The sequence below is a fragment of the Drosophila albomicans genome, chromosome 3 (assembly GCF_009650485.2).
Source record: "Drosophila albomicans strain 15112-1751.03 chromosome 3, ASM965048v2, whole genome shotgun sequence".
Taxonomy (NCBI): Eukaryota; Metazoa; Arthropoda; class Insecta; order Diptera; family Drosophilidae; genus Drosophila; species Drosophila albomicans.
The window spans coordinates 52,828,562-52,851,879 of NC_047629.2; the positions used below are offsets into that span (position 1 = coordinate 52,828,562).

The 23,318-nt window shown below is 34.6% G+C and overlaps 2 protein-coding genes across 4 annotated transcripts in view; both read left to right on the plus strand.

Annotated features, from left to right (window-relative positions):
• Positions 1–6,278, plus strand: part of LOC117568127 (uncharacterized) — a 125,493-nt gene extending 119,215 nt beyond the window's left edge. For 2 of the 3 annotated variants that reach the window (XM_034248531.2, XM_052004224.1), the window contains exon 7: positions 4,585–6,278. In XM_034248531.2, coding sequence (XP_034104422.1) covers positions 4,585–4,901 — 317 coding nt within the window. In that variant the 3' untranslated portion in view covers positions 4,902–6,278. The remainder of the gene's footprint in view (positions 1–4,584) is intronic. The other variant, XM_034248532.2, reaches the window with a different exon arrangement.
• Positions 1–23,318, plus strand: part of LOC117571436 (palmitoleoyl-protein carboxylesterase NOTUM) — a 74,513-nt gene that overhangs the window by 26,889 nt on the left and 24,306 nt on the right. The window lies entirely within an intron of this gene.

The window sequence follows — 23,318 nt, forward strand, 5'->3', positions numbered from 1 at the left end:
ATAACAGGACGACAAGCAGGACGACAACAAGTCGACGTCGCAAAAGGGGGAAAAGACGGTGACGGTGACGGTGACTACGATACATGGCTTCCGGTTTTTGTTCGCGCGCTGGTATTTTTGCCCCAAAGTGCCTCGCTCTTCACTTCCCCTCCCCTTCCCGTTGTCGTTGTCACGGCGAGAATTGCGTGTGCGAGTGTCGCATATGCACATTTTATTTATAAACTCACTGAAAAGTAGAAAATAAAAAGGCGGCCAGGAAGAGAGCTGCCATTGCCGCTGGTCGCTGCTTGCTGCTCGCTGCTTGCTTCTGGTTGCTGGTTGCTGGTCTGATATTGCATGTATAGCGATAAAAGTAGGGGAAAATGCTTATCAAGCTCAAACCGGATGTGCACAGTGTCAAACAGCGGGATCAGAGCAGAGCAACTGTGTGTGTGTGGAGTGGGACAGCTGCAAATAGTTTTTATAGCAAACTGTAATAAAAGCGATAGTTTAATGCATAATTGAAAAGCACGCAAAGTTAAACAATAGTGCACACGGCAACAGCAACAACAACGGCGACTCAACGCTTAACCCATGTGTGGCCAAACATTTTCAGCGCATTCTAGTGCATAAATTGCAAGAACTTTGTTTGGGCTATAAATTGAAGTGCTTAAACAAAAAAATGTGTCTCTTATCAAGAGCAAAAAGTGTAGCATACTTTGCACCTGAAGCTTAAGAGATTTGTTAATTTATGTGGACTGAAAAGATGGTAGCCAACAGGATCTGATTGTTAGACACTTTTTTTTATATAATTCATGCATCAATATTGTAATGAGTTTATTTTTATTTCAATCTTTGCACATATTTTTTCAATTTGTAATAAGTTTGAATCAAGAAGAAAGTCTATATACATACTTAAAATAAATTGAAAAAAAATCATAGCATACTTTGCAGCTGAAGCTTAAGAGATTTGTTAATTTATGTTAACTGAAAAGATGGTAGCCAACAGGATCTGATTGCTGGACACTTTCTTTTATATAATTCATGCATCAAAATTGTAATGAGTTTGTTTTATTATTATCCTTTAGGTTTAATTGAATCAAGAAGAACTTTTATATATGTATTTAAAATAAATTGGAAAAAATCATAGCATTTTTTTGTAATCAGTAATCAGAAGCTTCAGAATTTTGTTAATTTATGTGGAAGCAAGAATATTGAGTGTGGAATTTCGAAACGCTTGATGGGGTCGTTTAATCAATTCGTTTGCTGATTAGTGTTAAACAAAGCAAAGGCCATGGCCTTCACTTGACTGACCACTTGACATTTTATTTGACTTTGTTTACGAGCTAAGCTGTCGCAAGAACAACAACAACGACAACAACACGATGTCACAGAATATTTTTGTGTCAAATCACACAATCACAATTTAAATGGCAATCAACATTTTTGCTACGAGTATTTCGCACTTGCGTGCACTTGATAATGGTAATTATGTAACAATAAATGTGCGATGGAGCACGAAACAAGCGTCTTTAATGAACTGTGTAATGTTTTCCTTTTCTTCTCTGTTCTCTCTACTCTCTACTCTGTTCTCTGTTTTGTTTTCAATTATGTGAAATGTAAAGAAAGTGAAAATCACGGCAGCAAAAAAAAAAGAGAAGAAGAGTAAGAATGTGGTTTTAAATCGAAATGTAAATGCAAAATGTGTGTGAGTTAAATGATAATTGAATGGCCGCTTAGCCAAATCGGGCTACTTTAGAGATGCACTTAAGGAGCATTTCTCTCGCTCTCAGCTCTCAACTCTCAGCTGTCAAACATTAGTCCTCCAGGCAAGAGCAACACAGTCAACTCATCCGGCGACTGCACAAACAAAACGCGCTGTAAAATGTAAAAATACTGCCAAAGTATGCAAAGCTGCTCATAAAAACACTCGAAAAACTAACGTGCAATGCAGCTTGCTTGCTTGTCTGTCTGTCCGTCCTTCACTCTCTGCCTCTCTTTGGCTCCCACATCCTTACATCCTCACATCCCGATTCCTGCCTCTTTTGTGTGTGTCTCGAGTCTGGAACTTGCTACTTGCTTAGCTGCTTCCTCTCTCTTCTCTCTCTCTCTCTCTCTCTTTCTCGCTCTGTGCATGCCCAGTTTCCTTCCTGAAAATCCATCAGCGCTAATTTTGCATATTTTACTTGAATGTTATTTTATTTTTCTCCATTTTTTTTGTTGCTTTGCTTTTGTTATTTTCTAGAGTTTTTTGTGCGCATTTTATTTGGCTTAGCCGGCTTGTGACTTGTGTTTTCACAGCCGTAGCCCAAAGACATTTAAGCTATGCACAGCCGAAGGCATCTCCCGGCTTTGGTTGGCCTTGTGTCAGATCTGCTCTTCAGCTGCCCAGCTCAGCTCAGCTTCAGCTCTATTTCTGCTCTGCTCTGCTCTGCTCTGATGATGAATTATGTGCGCCACGTACGTTATTAATAATTCCTGTCCTGTCAACAAATACATTGTGCGTTACAGCGTTGCCGGCGTTACATTTGCCACTGCCCACACCTATGTGGGAGTGTGTGTCTGTGGGAGTAAGTTATCTCCTCCCCTCTCCCTGTCCCACATTGCGTATGCGTAATATGTTTATTTTCAACACTGCGGTCTCAAATTTATTAAGCAGCTGCTGCAAACCGCAACAGAAAAAGCCCATGTTCGCATTCAAGTTACTCTCTCTCTGCGTTGTCTGTGTTTCTGTTTCGCTTTTTTTCTTGATGATGGGAAACAGGACGCTGAGATGTGCCACGCACATGACGCAAATCACGTTAGAGCACGCACGCACACAGCAGACACAATTTTGAGACTTCCGATGTTCTTTAATGAGGTTTCTTTCAAACGCTTTTCCAATCGTTTAAAGCAAAGTTTACAATTTTGCAGCATTTCATTTGCATACTTGCAATAATAATAACAATCTTAATTTGAAGCTAGAGTGGGTTTTTTGGTGCATACAATAAAAATTATAGTATTTAAGATTCCAGAAAATTATATAATCATTTAATAAGTTTTAAAAGAAACTCTTTTATATGGGCAAAAACGACAATATGGTATATTTTGCACTTTATGGTATATTTTGAATGCAGTGTCACATAAATATACCAAATGTAGTCTGTGGTATATTTTTTGTATATTAATCTTGTGGTATATTAATTTAGTATATAGTATATTTTGCACTTTATGGTATACTTTGAATATAGTACTACATCAATATACCAAATATATTCTTTGGTATATTTATAGTATTTTTTGGTATATTATAAAATTAATACTGCACTGCAAAGTGGTATATTTTGCACTCTATTTTATATTTTGAATGCAGTGCCACATAAATATACCAAACATAGTCTGTGGTATATTTTTAGTTTTTTTGCGGTATAATCTTAATCTTGTCTATAGTATATTGTACACTTTTTGGTATACTTTGAATATAGCACTACGCCAATATACCAAATATATTATTTGGTATATTTATAGTATTTTTTGGTAAATTAATTTGGTATATTTTATTCAAAATGAGTAACGGGTATCTCACAGTCGAGTACACTCGCCTGTAGCTTTCCTACTTGTTTTTAATATGAGGCAATATTTACATGAATGTCGTTTGCTATTATCAAGATCGCTGCAAACATTGCGCCAAGAGCGCGGCGCTCTTTTGTTTTTGTTTGCGCATTGTATTGAGTTTCAAGTGCACAAGTTAATTGCTTGAAAAATTGAACTCAATCAATTTACAAGAACGCACACGAGTCAGAGTCAAGCAAAGGCATTGACTTCGCAGTCGCAGAGACACAGCTCGCGTGCACACGCATCGAGTGGCCATCAAGGTGTGTGCGTGTGTGTGCGTGTGCACTTCAGTTAACACCGTGAACCTGGAGAGTAGTCGAAGCATGGCAACGCAGCAGTCCACTTAATATCGGCAATTAAACTTATTGTGCTGCATACTTTCGAACGCACCAAATAAACTTATTATGCTGCATACTTTCGAGCGCGCTTTAAAATTCAATTTCAGACAGGTTTTTTTGGGTGCTTTAAATACAATTATGTTAAATATGGAAATGCAATTGAATTGCACTAATTGTTTAGTACTCGGGTTTATTGCAATAATATGGCATAGATTTTATGCATTGTTAAATTAACTAATTATTGTGGTGTGTGTTGCGTACAATTTGCATTCGAAATTTTGAACTGACAGCAGCAAAAGCAACTGCAGTTGGTAGAACATCAAATGTCGGCACTCTTAGGGCATCTGGGGCAGCTGGGTAAACAGAAGCTGCACATTAATTAAATATTTATGTGTTATGCACACAAAACACGAACACACACACACACACACACAGACACAGACAGTAGGAGCAACAAAAACAAGTACATCAGGCAAACAAACACTTATATGTGCAAAAGCCAAACAGAGCGCAACAAATAAAGACACATAGCAACAACAAGAACAACTTGACTTGCAAGCAAACTTCTCATGCACACACAGACACTCACACTCACACACATTTATTTAGTGCTTATTGTTCAAGTACAAATTTAACATCTAAGCTCAAGACAATGCAATAAAGTTGAAATTAGTTCGGGCCATAATTTCAGGTGAACATCCGGAGGCAATGCAAACTGGCTCATCCGGTTGCCAGTACAATTGGCTGACAATTGTTATGCTGGTTGGCCTGGTGCTCAGCTTTAGTCAGCGTGCCACATGGGGCACGTGCAACGGCAGGCCAAAAACTGGAGCCATGGCCACCGCACTTGCGGCCAGTGAAAGTGACACGAGAACAGCAACAACGACAACAGCTGCAACAGCGAAACCTTCAACTGGCAACGTTAAACTGTCGCCTGCGGTTAGCGGCAGCTGCCAGCAGGCGTGCCACGCCCACTGTTGCCACAGATGATCGCATGGCAGCAGCATCCGTGTAATCTAAGCAGACACATCAAATGTGCGCGAGTGTATCTACATAAATATATCTAACCGACTAACCATACTACTATATATTTATCTTGACATATTTATATATATATCTATTGTATGTGTGTGTAAGTGTGTATAAGTATAAGTAAGTGGCTAACAACATCCTTAGATACATCCGTTAGATACTAAGTGCAGTTCTGATGGTTTTAAACCACATTCGAATGACGCTGCAGGTTTTCCGAGTTATCCTCTCACACTCTCCCACGCATATAAGATTATATGGCAACCTTGGATTAACGATTTCATGTGTGTATTATACATATATTATATATATAGTTTTATTAAGCTCCGTGTAAATAGCAAGCATCAACTGACGCGTATTAACGTAATTACCACATCAAATGTATCACATTGCAAACCAAAAAAAAAACCAAAGAAAAAACAGAATTAAAATCATAAAAAAAATCAAAAGAGATTTCACATTGGATCTTTAAATAAACACATAAATAATCAAATAATGTGCATTGTACAGCGAGGTATATTTAATAATTAGATAAAAAACCAAACATACAACAACCAAAAAAAATAATACGTATTGAGTGGCCATAAAATATTTAAATTAATTGCCATATCATGCAAATATTTGCGCTGCGCATTTTCTCCACACCAATTGCCAAGTTATACTTTATTTGGTTTGCATCACTTTTTTCGCTAATTAAATCAATAAATAGCAATTAATTTGCGATCAACTTGAACCACATGACAAGCAAATGCGATTTATATTTAAGTATTTAGTTCAATACAATTCGGTCTGAAGACGAAGTAATTTAACTCTCAATTAAATCAGAATTAGTTCCAGGCAAATCGCTAAATTGAAAATATATTTAGGTTAAGCATTTAGTTCATTTAAATATCAGTCTGATGTCTTTCATTGCGTGACCAAGAAGAAATAATTTTAATAAATAGCAAAATTATCAGATCTTCCAACAGTCTGTCTTTCTTGACCAAGAAGATATAACTTTATTATGAAATAATCCAACTGACTTTAAGTTAAGCCACATGACAAATAAATTCGATTTGTATTTAATGCATTTAGTTCAATAGAATTCAGCCTGAAGACGAAGTAATTTAATTCTCAATTAAGACAGAATTTATTTATTTAAAGGTTAGCTATCATTAAAATTAATACTAACGCTATTGGTAAAGCAATGGCAGCGAAGGCCTTCAGCTTAAACACAGAATTAGTTTCATTCAATTCGATAAATTGGAAATTGATGTCAGTTGAATCACAAACAAAACAAATTAATTTTTTATATAAGAATTTAGTTCATTAAAATTTCAGAAGACTAAGAAAAATTAATTTAGCTCTCAATAAACCTTAAATTATTTTAAGCCTATTTGATAAACTTTATTTAAATATTTATTTCTATAAAAAAATCTTCTTGGTGTGTGATAAATTGCTTTTCTGAATAAGAAAAGTATTTAAACTCTGACTAAGCCTGAAAGAACTCGAATTAAAGAAGTAATTTAACTCCCAATAAACCTAAAATTAGTTCAATCCATTTAATTTAATAAATGTGTTCTATATTTAAGTAGTTCATTTAATTAAACAATATCTTTCAATAGTCTAATGAATTATTTTCGTGACCAAAAATAAGTATTTCAATTCTGAGGAAACCTGAAATAACTCGATTCCAAGAAGTAATTTAACTTAAATTAGTTCGATTTCGATTCGATAAATAGAATCTTTATTTAAGAATTCAGTTTATCAAAAATATAAGAGTCTAAGCAATTTATTTTCTAACCAAGAATAAGTAATTTGACCCTCAATAGACCTAAAATTAGTTCAATCCATTTAATTATATAAATGCGTTCTATATTTAAATAGTTCATTTAATTAAACAGAATATCTTTTACCAAGAAGAAGTATTTCAACTCTAAAGGAAAACTGAAATAACTCAAATCGAAGAAGTAATTTAACTTAAATTAGTTGGATTTTGATTGAATAAAAAATAACTGCGACTTGTACTTCAGCATTTAGTTTTATAAAAAGAAGATCTTCTAAGAGTCCGATTCTTAATAAGAAGTATTTCAATTCTCAAAATGTCTGAAATAACCCGAAGTCAATAAATAATTATACTCTCTATGAACCCCAAAATTAGTTCAATTCCGATTTAATAAATAATAAATGGCTTCAAGTTGTTTTGTGATTCATCGTTTACACGCATCCAAAATTACTAATTACATTTTTTAATTATATTTGCGCAGATATTTTGATATGCAATCAATAGGCATTTGCAATTTGATTTGCGTATTCGCATGGAAATTATATAAATTAATTAAAAGTGGAAAAGAGGAAAATGTGACATGCGAATGGCTAACTCAATAAAATTCATGTTGACACGCCACATAAATGCCGCATAAATTTTTATCAATTGCTCCAGTAAAAATAACAATTTTCTGCTGTTGCTGTTGTATTTCTCTTTGCTTTTTTTTCTTTTTGAATTTCATACTCGTTTTTTGTATTTTAATTTTATTGGCATAACACAAACACAAACAAACAGAGGGAATAACGGTAATGCGAACGGCAACGCACAAATTGTATTTGAAAATAGCTCAATTATTGGCGACAAAAGTTATTTAAATTGGTAATGTACTTAAAATTTGTGGCCCAGGCTTCTATCGTTGTGATTCCAAATATGACTACAATTAAATTATAATTAAATTTAAGCTAAGGCCACATTATAATTTTCGCAATCAATGTTATTGCTGCATTGCAGACTATTATCATAAAAATGATTATTAGAACGCTCATCGAAAGCTGAAATAAATTGTAAAATTTAATGTTAATCACAGCCAGAAAAAAAGTATCATTGAATGTTATAACAATCGTTGCAAATGAAGACTCAGAATGTTAAATTGTAATATTCGAAATTCCATAACTTACTCAGAATGTTAAATTGTAATACTCACAATTCCACAACTTCCCCTTCCATTAGTACAAAATAAATCAAAAGCATTGCAATAATAATTTTAATTAAATTGTTTCAGATCAATCAAAGTTGTTACCATTGAAATTCAGTTTAGTAATACAACTGAAATGTACATTAATTAATTTCGACATCCCTCAGCGTCTTCCCATTGTCATCCAGCTCAACAACAGAATCAACCAATCAATATGTGCATAGGTATAAAAGTATCTCTAAGATAAGCTAATTTTATAGACTTAATATAAGAGGAGAGCCAGACAATTTGCCAGCTCTGAATTTGAATATTACATTTACCATGTATTAAAGCGAACTATATTAATTTCCGATTTATGGTAGGTCAACATACAAACAACAACAACAATTCCTGTTTATGCAAGTTAATTAGTCCAACTTTAGACAAGAATGAATGTGAGAATGTTTGAATGTGTGTGTATGTGTGTGAGTATGGAATGTGTAATTAGGAGTTAGTTATTAAGTTAAGCCACATACAGCATAAATACTCAATGTATAGCTATTAGTTATTATGTTAGTTTAAATAAAGCAATTGAACTGTAAAAGAGAACGCAATGCGTATACTTTTAAACGTTGAATTGAACGAGATAAAACAAAAAGTAAATTACAAATTAGTCAAAATATATATAACTAACTATAATGCATACTAAATATATTTCTAACTGGGAGGAAATCAACCACAAATTAAAAAAAAAGCATAAACATAAACAGAAACCATAAACCAATAGCAAAAAAAAACACATGCCATAATATAGAAATAAAAGCAAATTCATAGCAAAAAAAAGGGAAAGGAAACAAAAGACATATGCAAATGTCACTAGAAAAAAAGTAAGAAAAAAATGAAAACAAATACTGAATTGTTGTTCTTAACCACGTACTACAACAACAAAGATCAAACACACAAAACTATGTACATTAAAATGAAGAACGATTAAACTTTTTTATTTAACACAAAAAAAAAAAAAAAAGACAAATTGCATTTTGTGTTTTGATGCATTTCCATTTTATACAGCTGGAAATTGAGGGCTCAACTCGTGCGATTTGGGCAAAGCTTCATTTCTTTGATATGAGCTGCTCAATTATTTATGCAAACTACAATGCAATACAGCAGCTGCCAACAGACGAGACATCCACACACCTCCTTCCCATCGTGCTCAGCACTCTATGAAATACGCAACGACAGTCGAAGAAATGAAAAATAAGCTGCAACGTATGCGTGTGTCACATGTAATCTCTGGATTATAGACAGCAGCAAGCAGGCAAACTCTCATTCTCATTCTCTCATTCCAAGACCAAGCCCAAGCCCAAGCACAAGCCCAGGAGCAGCATCCAAACTCAGTCTCAATCCCAGCACAGATGGGGCATCGAATGAAAACTGGGTCAGCAAATAAATCGAATGGGGCTTATACAGGAAACTGAAGACGCAACTTTGGCAAACCGAAATGCTGCATGCCCTTTGCTTACGCACATCAATCGATTAAGGACTATTATTGCCAGTCATAAATAACATTATAATTTTTTTTGCTCTATTCTCGCACACACACACTTACATATAGTTTATATCGAAAATAAATAGTCAGTTTATTAAAGTGCATATTTCTTATTGCTTGGGTTCAAAGGCAGCAGACAGTTTATATTGAAAATTGATTCAATTTGTATTAGCTGGGATAAGTTTCGCATACAGCTGGTAAGTAAAGCGATAAGTGTGTGTGACAGACTTTAAAAAATAGTTTTAAAAAATGCCACAAAATATAAGCGAAATTTAGTCTACTTATTTTTCAAAAAGTAGTATAAATATACCCAAATTTAACAGCGAAATGGATACTTAAAAAAATAGTTTTAAAAAATGCCATAAAATATAAGCGAAATTTAGTCTACTTATTTTGCACTGTTACTTCAAAATTTTATTTAAAATGTTGTTTAAATATACCCAAATTTAACAGTAAAATGAATACGAGTAAGTAAGCCAATAAATAAGTGTGAAATACTTTAAAAAATGCTCTAAAATATATAATGCAAATTTCGCCTACTTTTTTGGGAAACATTTAAAATTTAATTTAAAAAGCTTAGAAAAATTATACAAAATATAAACGAAATTTAGACTACTTATTTTTGCGTCACTAACTCCACATTTGATTTCAAAAGAAGTATCAAAATTTCCAAATATATTCATTATTCTAAATTTTATTTAAAAATTTCAAAATTTCCTAAAATATATTCCTTATTCTAAATTTTATTTACAAAATGATTTCAAAATTCCTTATTGTAAACATTTTATATTTTTTTGCAAAAGGAGCTCAAAATTTTATTTGAAATGTAGCTTAAAAATTCCCTAAAATATAATAATTTTGTTGTCTGCTTATTTTTATTACAAAAAAGGGTTCCTTAAAATAAAAGTCAATATTTAGTCATCTTCTTATTATTTATTTATTTACGTGTTAATAATTATACAAAATAATATAATAACTAAAAGAAGGAAGTGCTAGCAACTAAGACCAATCGACTCTTCTTTATACCCCCTAATTCAAAATGTAATTTAAAATGTTCTAAAATGCCAAAAATATATAATCAACATTTAGTTAACGTATTTTATTACTTATAAATCAAAATTGTACTTGCCAAGCTGCCTCAAGTGTCACTTAAATATTGAAAACCACAAAAATTTGTGCAGCATGCCACTGCAAAATTAAAGATTAAAGCATTAAATGTGAAGCATGCTCATGCTATGAAAAAAATGTTATAAACGAAATAAATACTTTGCAGAGAGCTTAATAATACGTAAATAACACTTTCGCTTTAAGAGCTGCAATAAATACAAAATTCTTAAGTTCTTAAACGGATTAAATTTGTTGTTCGCCTTCAATTGTCGTTTTAAACTGAAAGTCCACAAAAATGCAAACTGAATTCTCACTATTAAAAAAATTAAAGCATACTTTTCAGAGCAATGCAAAACCGTGAAGCATTCTCAGTTCATTGCTGCTGCATTCATGCAAATTGAATTGCCCAAAGAATGCTTCAGTCGTTTTATTTGTAGGCAGTTACCTTTAGTTACCTACAAATTTGTAGAGTATTTAAAATAAAATAACCGCGCTCATGTAATTCCATCAGTTGCCAGCTGCGAACTTTGACAGTGCAACAAAACCGAATGCCAAATACACGCCTCATTAATTAACATACACACACACATGTTGAGTGGTTAAAGGATGAGAAACGAGGCTGCAGGATTTGGTCGTTTGCAGCTGGAAAATGCAACTGTAATTCTATTAAAATTCACCACAAAGCAGCGCTAATCCTCATGCATGTCCGCATCCACAATAATAATGGAGGCCGCAAAATGTCCGCAAGCTAGCCCAGTTGGCAGCTGGGATCCCAAAAATGAAGCTGAAGCAATGGGGAGTGGGGAGTGGAGTGTTGGCATTTTGCGATTGCGTTGGCATAAAAATATTTATACGCTCGCTTGAGTTCAAATTGATGCGCGCTGCTTATGCAAATTTTTGTGGTTGCCTAAGCAACCGCAGCGACATCCTGTCGCTTGTTGTACTTGCCGTGTTTGGACATCCACATCGACATTCACATCGACTGTCGTTTTAGGACCGATAGATTTTATTTAATGACATCGCATTAGGCACATTTGTTGCCCAGCAGCAGCAGCAACAGCAGCAGTAACAGCATATTTCGATATTGATTTGACAGAATCGTGACAACAAAACCGAACGAGACGCAACAATTTTGTCAACTTTAACTTTTAAAGTGGACAGCAGCAGAAGGAGAGTCCACAAACAACAACGAGATTAGATAACTAGAGTTGATAGACGACTGCACAATTTGCCAATCTTAATGCAATGAACATCAAGAGTCTTTCAAATTTTCTAATTTGAAACCAGAACTCTGAACTCTGATTGGCAAAATTACATTTATTTTGGCAAATGCGAAAGTGATAACCAATGAGAATAAAACAGAACAAGAATGTCAAAATTATATCACACACCAAGAAGGTAAATTCTCCAATCGAGTTCAAAATTCTACAAAATTTGCACATCCTTGAAATTCAAGATTATATTCTTGAATTATATTATATTGTATTTAACGTTTATTTATTACGGATTTTATTTGTTTGGCTGACAATCTGGAATATTTCTATGGTATATTTTGAGTGAAATTCTATATCATTTTTTTTTTATTATTTATTCTATTTGATATATATTATTTTGTTTTGCTTTTACGTAAAATCTTTTTTCAAATACTTTTTTAATCTCAATACTATGATTAATTTAAAGACCTAAAATTCTTAGTTCAAGATTTATTATTTAAACTGAAAAGTTCTCGAATCAAGATGTGCAATGTGAACTTTTCAATCTAGATGTTTTTCACTGTAAAAATGGCAACAATGCGAAAGTTAATAAAAAGTGAGAGATGCCATTAATTTTATTTATATGCGTTGTTAATTTTATTGTGGCACATTTTGAAGAGCATAATAAGTAATTGATTATATGAAGTATTTAATTTCCGTTTTTTTTTAATTTTTCACAATGATTCAGCAATTTAAACTACCAAAAAAAAAGCAAAAATTTCCCCCTAGAATGATTGATAGATTGCAATAGCCATCAATTATCAGCATAGATTTATAAATTAACTGATGATATTTGGTGAACCTGTGTGTCTATAAGCCCAGAGCAAACAGCGGCCTCGATTGCCACATTGCGTTGCACCGCCGAACGCCGAATGAATGATAAGAATGTTGCATGCGATAATACATGAATTTGTGGCTAATAGTTTCTATGCGTTTTTACAACATATTTATGGTTAGCATGTGCTATGCTAGTATATGTGTGTGTGTGTCTACTGTCAAGGACTGTGGGCAAAGTGAAGTGCGGCAGCTGCAGCGCCGCATGAAATGCCAGTTGAATTATAGACCATTTGAATGAAATTATTTTAATTGCGTAAATCACTTTGCAGCCAACCAAAATTCAACAATGCTGCGGCATTTAGAGCAACGCGAATGGCTCGGAGTAGGTATGTGTGTGTGTGTCGCTATGTGTGTGTGTGTGTGTGTGTGTGGTTCACTTATTGGCCCAATCTAATTTTATGCGCACTACTTTTGGGAGCTTAAATTTGCCAAAATGGGGCAAAAACAGGCAACGCACGCCATGGACGAAAAAAAAACTAGTAAGAAAGTAAGTGTGCTTGACTGTGAGATATCCGGTACACATTGTGAATCAAATTTAAACAGTGCAGTATTAATTTAAAAATATAATATATAAAATATATATTAATATTCATACCAAATATAGTATTTGGTAATTAGGTATATTTTAAAATTAATAATAATTAATTTCATAGTGATAAAGTACTGCATTCAAAACATACCATATGGTGCAAGATTAATATACCGAAAAATACTAATTAATTTCATAGTGATAATAATATAATAATAATAATATAATATTAATTAAAAATACCATAACGTACAAATTGAATATATCGAAAAATACTAGAAAAATATACCAACGGATATATATGGTATATTGTTGTTGTTTAAACATTACCATAGAGTGCTAAATATACCAGATTGACAGCCAAAGCAATTAAGACCCGTAGCAAGGACAAGAATTTCTGAAAAAAACAAGTAAGAAAGTTACAGTCTTGTGTGCTCGACTGTGAGATACCCGCTACCCATTTTTAATAAAGGCAAAATATTGCGGTATTATTTTCAAAATATACCGAAAATACTAAAAAAATACTAAAAATATACCAAATGGTATGTTTGGTATATCGATACAGCACACCATTCAAAATATACCATAGACGGCACAATGTACCATACAAAAGTATTTCTTTAATAACTTCCACAATTTTTATCTGATCGCAACCAAATTTTCAGGAATCATAACTACTACAGTAATTATAGTATATACCAAAATTCGCAGCACTAGCTTTAAATTTACGCTTGTTATTCGATTTTTTTGATTTGCGGGGGCGGAAGTGGGCGTGGCAAAAATTTGAAACAAACTTGATCTGCGTGCAAACATAACAAATGCTGTCGAAAAAAAATTATATCTCTATCTCTTATAGTCTCTGAGATCTAGGTGTTCATACGGACAGACGGACAGACGGACAGACACACAGACGGACAGACGGACATGGCTATATCGTCTCGGCTGTTGACGCTGATCAAGAATATATATACTTTATAGGGTCGGAGATGCCTCCTTCTACCTGTTACATACATTTCCTGCCGGCACAAAGTTATAATACCCTTCTACCCTATGGGTAGCGGGTATAAAAACTTCTACAAGTCTTATCTGATCGTAACAAAATTTTCAGGAATCTTAAACACTGTAATTATTAGTGTATGTCCCAAAAAAACGACTATAGCTTTAAATTTACGCTTGTTATTTAATTTATATCGATTTACGGGAGCGGAAGTAGGAGTGGCAAAAATTAAAAATAACCTTGATCTGCGTGCAAACATAAAAAATGCTTATTTATATCTCTATCTCTTATGTCTCTGAGATCCAGGGATTCATAAGGACAGACGGACGGACAGACAGACAGATATACTGTAAGACAGACAGTCAGACGAACAAACGGATTGCTATATCGTTAGTTGACATTGATCAGGAAATTATATACTTTCTGCCTGTAACATACATTCTTTGCAAGCACAAAGTTATAATACCCTACTACGCTATGGGTAGCGGGTATAAAAAGTAGAAGCAAGGTAAAAAGGGGGAGACAGTGGGCAACACACCAACAAGAATTGGGGAAACTAACGAAGAAGCGCACTCGCAAAATTTAAACAAATATTTCTGCTGGCATATTTGCACTCCATTCCAGAGTAATTGTTTTCCCTAGGTCGACAATACAAATAAATTCTGGCAACAATTGCAAAAGGGGGGCAACAGCAGTAAAATCAAATAGGAAAAACTCAACTGCAAGTTACCCTGCACACAGAGAGAAAAGTAGATCTTGAATTAAGAATTTTTCGATCTTAAAAAAGAATTTTGAAAAAAGATTTTTAGATTGAAACAATATTAAAAAATGATGTATATGCTAAGATTAAAAGCACCCTGCTTCAAGAATGTTTTATTCTATATCGAAAAGTAGATTGAAAATCTTGAATTATAATTTGTTGGATCTTAAAAAAAAAATTAAACTTTATTTTTGTTTCTTAAAATATTGGAATTCCCTTCCTTTAAAAGAAGAACCTAATTTCTAGCGTTGTTTTGCTTTCTGTGTAAAAACAGCAACAAAGAACTTTATAAATTACAAAAGTGCAAACTCTCTTTTAAAATCACTTTGTTCCAGGGTATTTGAAATGTTGCAACAACTCTACTGGGAACATATTTTGTTGGATTATTGCAATTGCAACCATAATTTGTCCAAATTATCGGTATTATTATAAATTAATTTCGATTTAGTATTCGAAGCGACACACGGTTGCCGTTTGCTCAGAGGGGACATTTAATTGTGCGCACGGTGCGTATGTGTGATATCGTTCTCGTTCGTCCGTTTGTTGCAGAACACAAAGAAGTGATAAATGCAATGCCCAGTCATAATTTATTAATGCAATGCATTAATAAAACATCTAAAAACAACATGCAAACAAAACTATGTTCGACAAACTTTTTGGGCCCAAAAAAGAACTTTAAACTTCATTTGCACAATATCGCATTTGCTTTTTCTCCAACTCGAAGTTGAAGTCGAACTCTCTAATCCTGCTCTGCTCATGATTTGCTGCCGAGTTGCTTAGCCCTTTGAGGCGTGACCCTGGACAAAACTTGTGCTGTGCTGTGTGTGAATGCGAAAAAGATTTATAAAAATCACATACAAAATATGCGTACTACAAGCACAGCTCAAGTTGAACTCACCCCAAACACACGCCACAGGCATCATTCGATTGTTGTGCTCGGTATTTGACTTGGCCTGGCTCTCTCGAGTGGTTATTGTTGTCACTGAAGCATAATACATGGTCGAGCGATATAAAGATATGAGATGCGATGCGATGGCAGCGATGATAAATGATATGGCTTAGCCGCGTTTCGTGCGCCTCTAAATAAGGCTCAAAGCCTCATCTGGCATATGAACTACTCTTCGCTTGTAGTATGTGAAATCTGAACTAGGTACTTCGAGCGTATTTGCTCGCAGACAGCGGCAATCAACTGCACTTAGCGTTAAGTATGCTTACAATGAAAATGATTTCAATTTAGCACTCGCTACTTGTCTTCTTAGGCAGACTTGTTTTCACTTAATACAAATTTCATGTAGCATTGGTTTAGTTTTTAGTTATTAGCTATTATTGTTATTTATAAGTAGTTTAAGGCTAAGGAAATTTGTTTTTATTCTGTAATACAACTTATACTACACAATTCCTTTTCCCTTTTCGACCTAATACAATTTGTACCAGGACATTCTGGCATACTCCCTTGGCTTAGCGAGCAGACGAACATATGAGGTTTCGAACTCTGCTAAGCTAACAGCGGCATTTAACGAAACCAGCGGGCGCTTAACGAATTTAGTTCACTCCGAGAAATTAACGAAACCAATTTCGCTGCCACAAAAAGCGTAGCATTCTTTTGGGCTGTTTGTTATATTACATGTTCAAATTAACATTTGGAAAAGTCGGTTACTTTTCTAGCAAAATTGTTATAACAAATGTCTTAATAAGCATGAAATATTGTTGTTTGATACTCTACTACAATTTCTTCGCTACAAGTAATTTCAAACATTAAACTTCGAAAAGGATATTTAAGCATAACAAATTGCATGTCTTTTAAAACCCTTCGTTTCCCTTCATTTTAATAATTTCTCTCCAAACTACTTTCAAATCTGAACTGAACCTGAACTGATGGCTACGCCCTTTGACAGCGGCACAGATGAAAGCCAATGGACATACAATAGTTAAAAGTGTCCTCGTAGATCACCGTGCTGTTGTCTAGCAACAAACGATCTCTTATCGAAGAAAGACACGCTTCACTATGGTTTAATTGCCTTACAATAAGCCACACCCAATGCCCGAAAAAATTCATCTTGCACGCACATTAACGATGACAACGTTGTCGGATGATCGCGCGGGCGGTGCGGCGACTTTGATCTGCAGGATCACAGCGGCACCGGCAAAAGGGGGCGCGCTGTCAATTGCGGTTGCCTCTGAAAGCGGCTTAGTTACGCTGTTGACGTGTACCCCTCAGTCTTCACTTCACTTCTCTTTGCTTCGCTTCGTTTGGCTTCGTCTTCGAACCTTACTTATCCTAGACGAATGAAGTGTGTAATTTGAAATTAGCCGAGCTCAGCGGCAACTTTGTGTGCACCTGCACCTGCTGACACCGTGTCCTTGTTCTTCGCTACTCAGTTACGCACCAGCTACAAAGGACCCGCAAATGTATCTGACAGATACAGATACAGATATCGAAATTTTTGATTTGTGTGGTTCGCTGTGATTTCGTTTTCTTTGCGATTTCATTCATGTGAATTTGCATCTTTCAAATTAATTCGTTATCGATTCAAACAGAAGGCAAAAAAAAAAACGATTCGTAAAATCAAAAGCAGAATTTATGACCGCACATATGTGTATGTACATTTATAATCTGACTAATTTTAGGACCCATTCCGAATAGAAACAATAACAACAAAACTAAATACAAATATCAAGCAAATCAACAGCAGCAGAAATCCGCCTGCATAGATTGTGATTGCTGCTAATCAGGTTTTCTTTGGCCAAATTGATTTCATTTTCATATTTCAATTTCGAAAGACGGCAGGCGGCAGCCAGTCGAACAACCAAAAAACAGTCAAGCAGTCGGACAAAATGCAAAATCAGTAAGACCAGTAGTCGCGACATGATATAAATTAACTGTTTTGACTTTGTGAAATGAAATGCGGCCTCTTTGAAATTCCAATTCAAATCGATCTCTTACAGCAGCCGCGCTCAACCAGTGGGTGACCCAACGCAGACTCCGATACAGACACAGATACAAATACAGACACAGATACAGACGCAAATAACACTGACAAGAATGCCGACTTTGGTAGAGGATTATTTGACTACTAGATACCCTAAGATTCTAAGAGTGTTGCCTACTTTATACCATTTTACCTTTGAAGAATAGATTGTTTATATATGTATGAATATATATGTATATTAATTGAATTCAAAATAGAACAAGTATGAATGACGAGCACACTCGACTGTGAGATACCCGCAACCCAATGTGAATGATAGGTAAACAGTGCAGTATTAATATACCGAAAAAATACTTACCAAAGGATATATTTGGTATATTGATTTAGTACATTCAAAATATGCCATAGAGTGAAAAATTAATATACCAAAAAATACTGAAAATATACCGAAGTCTGTATTTAGTATATTGATATAGTACTATATTTAAAAAACACCCTAGTGTGCAAGATAAATATAGCGCAGAAATACTAAAAATATACCAAAAGGTACCTTTCGTATATTGATATAGTACTGCATTCAAAATATACCATATTGTCAGCCAAAGTATCTAATACCCGTAGTAAAAAGGCGTTTTTGCCCATACAAAAGTATTTCTTAAATAACTTTTAAAATTTTGGACTGATCGCAAATTTTTAAAAATCATAAATACTATAGTTAATATTGCCTATACCAAAATTTGAGACTCTAGCTTTGAAATTACGATTTTTATTCGATTTTTTTCGATTTGAGGAGGCGGAAGTGGGCGTGGAAAAATTTGAAACAAACTTGATGTGCGTGCAAACATAACAAACATTATAGTATCTCTATCTCTAATAGTCTCTGAGATCTATGTATGTAGGCTTTTATACGGACAGATGGACATTAAGGCTCTTGCCTGTATTAAATATAAATATATTGCTCGTTTCCAATTTAATTTTACTCTTATATGTATCTATTAAGTAACATAAGATGGCTTCAACTAAAATTCAGATAAGGTTATACTTTGCTTATTATATATAGCTTCTAAAAGTTAACTCTACTGAAAGGAGGGAACCTCTAGCATTGTAAGCCGTAAGCTGACTTATTCCTGAATATCATTTATTAGTACTTAATGTTATTCAATTAGAATTGAATTATAAATTTTACAATTTTATAACACATACAAAATGAAAATAGTCTTACATATAAGATTTAATATTCGTAACACAATTAGTTATTAAAGTATTAAGTCTTCAATACGTTATATTGTATCGAATAATTTGGCTTATTTTTGAAATGCAAAACGGTGTTGTCAAAGTAAGACTTTGAATAGTTAATCTATATATAATTAAGAAATTTAAAACAGATTATAATTATTATATTGAACCCTCTCGATTATAAATTGATTAATATAGGTCGTTTGCTAATTTTAAAACTTTAATAAATACATCTATTTAAATTTCAATCTTCGCTGTTGCCCTCATATGTGCAACAATAGGTATACCCTGCCTAAGTGCTGTGTTTATAGGGTATGTAGGCGCATACGCTGATATACAAAATATCATTGAAAGCAGCATTTTGGCTTTTTGGGCGCTTGGCCATATCTTTGTATCTTTAGAGTTGCCAGCCAGCGCAGCGATTTCTTTTCGGCTTAAATGGTTTATGTGCGTTTGCAACCAGTTTAGGCCGAAGCTCGCGTTGTTGTTGTTGTCGTTGTTGCTCTTTTCGTATTCAATTTATACTTTTAGGTGGGCCGTGGCCGGCGCCTTTGAAGCGTGCATCTCGTTTACCACGTGCCGTGCCACACAGCCTCCGACTCCGCTTCCGACGTCGACGCTTTGGGCTTTTGCGTCAGCAAACCAGACAGTCTCAGTCTCAGACTCAGCCTCAGGAAGGTGCTCAATGGGTGATGGGTGATTGAAGGGGGGAGGGGAGTGCCTAGAGCCAAGGTGGAGACTGGGGAGGATTGCCGTTACAAAATATGCCGATGTCGATGTCGATGTCGTTGACGCTGATGATGATGATGATGATGCCTTAGTGGTCGAGATGCCGCCAATGCTGATCCAATGATCCAATCAAATCAGCGACAAAGCGCCATTTGAATTAATAAACAAAAATCTTTATAAATATACAAAACAAATGTTGCTGTTGTTGTTGTTGTTGCTGCTGTCGGTCTTTTATTATTATTAAATATGCATTTTGAATATTAAGACAGAAAAATCGAATCGAATTCACGGCATGCGTTTTGTTGTTGTCGCCTCTCAAGTCGAGTAGCAATTTCAACGATTTTAATGATGTGCTCAACGTTTTATGATTTAATTATGCCTTCATTTAGTAGCTACTGCTAAATGCTGCCTGCTACTGTTGTTTTTCGATATATCTATCTCTCTATCTCTCTATATATATTTGTGCCCCATATCAAAGTTGTTGACGCTGTTGTTGCCAGAGCTATTTGTTGTGCCTTAATTATGTGTGTATTTTAAATTCTTAATGAAGCCAATTCTCTCCCCCCTTCTCCCCCTTTCGCCGTTCATCGGCGCGGGGGAGTCTCTGCAATGATTTAAATGATAACGAACCCATCTCCATAATATAGTAGGAGGCCACTATTTTTGGCATTACTCCAGCTAGTCAACGAAATGTGAAACAGATTTAAAAGCCTCTGTTTTACGTGCCTTTAATAAGGCCCCATTCATGGATCAATTAGCCAGCTTATAATGCAAATATTGAGCTCGTAAAGCGATCAACTCTGAAACAAACACGAGTGAATAGTGTAACATATTTATTTGTGACATATTTAAGCCTACCTATTGAGGAGAAATCTTTAGGGAATTGATAGGAATATCGGTTAGCAAAAGCTTTTTAAATAATCTATAATATTAAATAAGTTCAGCATTATCAAAACTAGGAGAAATCCTAACATCACTTCTGTAGGAAATTTACTTAGTTAGCGATTAGCAAATATTTATTTAATAATCTATAATATTGCATAATTTCAGCACGGTTTCAACTATGTGAAAATTCAATAACTTACTGAATAACAAATGTCTATTTAACAAACTATAACACTCCATAAAATCAGCATACTCCAAACTATGCTGAGCCATTACCTATTGAAAATTGACTGAACTATCGATGAAAATAATCTTTAATAATGAATTATATTCAGCTTGCTTTAAACTATGATGACTCTTCACTTACACTTTCAGCCATACTTAAAACTTCTTCAGTATGCTCAAAGTTTTGCGCAGATACAGTTTTTTTTGTACTAATTTTACTCAGTTGTCATCTCATTTTGTACTAAATTATTTATAATATTGCCTAAAATCGGCTCTTAACTGTGAGGAATGATTTTCTATTTTATTTAACATTCATTCCTATATGAAATTCACTGAATCGATTAACAAATCTTTATTAAATAAATTCCATACATGCCTTACAATCACTGACTGAGATAACGATTGACAAATGTATATAAAATAATTTAAAATATTGCATAAATTTATCATGCTTTTAACTGTGATAAACAGTTGGTTATAGCTTTAACATTGCTGTATGTAATTTACTGTGCTATCGACTAAGAAATGTTTATGAAATAAATACTTATAATATTTCAGAAAGTTCTAAACATTCAGCATTCAACATTGCTTTCAAAAATGAACTGAGTTGTAAATTAACCATTAGAATTTTTGTAGGAAATTCACCTACTATTTATTATGTGATCTATACTGTGCCGATTCACTTAGTATCGATTAAGAAATGTTTATTATATAATCCAATAATATCCCATACTCTCTAGAATGTTGTTCCATTAGTTACACTTACCGCACTCCCGTTGCTTCAAGAGAGCATTAGAAGATTGTTAGTTCTATTTCTATCCAAAGCATCAATACCATTCACTAAGCCATTTAAACTCATTAAACTCAACCTGATATGCTTCGGCTGTCTTGCGATTCAGTTTCCAGTTTTCATTCGCATTTCCGTTAATCCTTCTCAGCTGGTTTCATATTTATTTCCGCATGCGTAAAAGAAGAAAAAAGCAACCCAAACGTTCGCCTAGCTGTGGCAGGAATGGGCATGTGGCATGGACATGCATGAGAGGCACGCCTGGAGGGTTCGCTCTTCGCTCTTGGATTGGATTGAGACTGAGGCTGAGGTGAGACTGGCGACATATGTAGGTTGCGTTTCGTAGCTTAGAATCAAAGTCGGATCAGCGCAAATCTCTGTGATCTCTAGCTCCGTTTCTGCTGCCACTGATGTTGCTGCCACTGCTGCTGCTGCTGCTGTTGCTGCCTCTGCTGCTGCCTCTGCTGCTGTCGGTTGAACACTTTGATGTCCTAATTGGTTTATTACTTTGTCGGCATCTCGAGTCTTCTTTGTGTTTTTGTGTTTTTTATTCTTTTTTATGCTGTTGCCTGTTTTATTTATTTCTTTATTTCTTTGGGTTTTCATGCGGCCGCTGCGCTGCATTGTGTAAAAAAAAAAAAAAAAAGTAAAGAACCAAACGAAACGAAACGAAACCCGCGCTCGCAAGTCGAGCTCCAGCCTCGAGCCTCAAGCCTCAAACGAATGAGCACGCGCACAGAACAAGAATGGGAACGAGGCACTGGGAATGGGCACTGGGAATGGGTAACAGGCAAAGCGAAGGGTATGTGGAATGGAGGTACGTGTATGGTTATGGGTATGAGAATGCTTCCCAAAAGCGCAACAACCAACTCCTCTCCTCTTCCTCCTCACTCTCTCACTGCTTACAATGTTTCCGCGTGTGCGTTCAATCAACATGTTGCGATATCAGCGCAATTTGTCATCCCATAAACAACAATGCAACCTGGCTAAATGGGCACCCTATATCATATGGCTGCTATCGAAATAATCGCTGCCCTGAAAGACTATACTTACCTTGATGCTGATGCTGATGCTCAAGCGCAGCATTTAACGTTCAACAGCAGCAGCAAAAGTCCTACCTCAACTGAGAACTAAACGCGTACGAGACGACTTCGAGACCAGAACAGAACCTATACAACAGGTACATATATAAAAGAAACATAAAAAAAATGTTATTTAAATACAACTTTTTATATTTATTAAAAACAAAAGTAGTTTTTTAGTAATATAAATTTAAAAACTAATGTTTTTATATGTATGATAAATGTCATTTGAATGGGACACACTGGATTTTCTAAAGTAAATTGCTGCTAAACGAAACCATATAAGAAAACATATAGAGCGAAAAATATAAAAGTTACTTAAATATCACAAATTAGACTTTTTAAAACTAGACTAGTATTTATAGTCAAGGAATTTTTACAAATTAGTGCTAATAATGACAATCGCAAATTAAATAAGCATCAGCAACACCAAACCCAAAAACAAAAGCAAAAGAACTGAGACTTCTAGAGAGGATGGATCTTTATAGGCGCGACTTCGTTTGTTTTGGGGCTTAGCAACTGGAGTCCTCAGAAAATTTAAGAGATTTCCA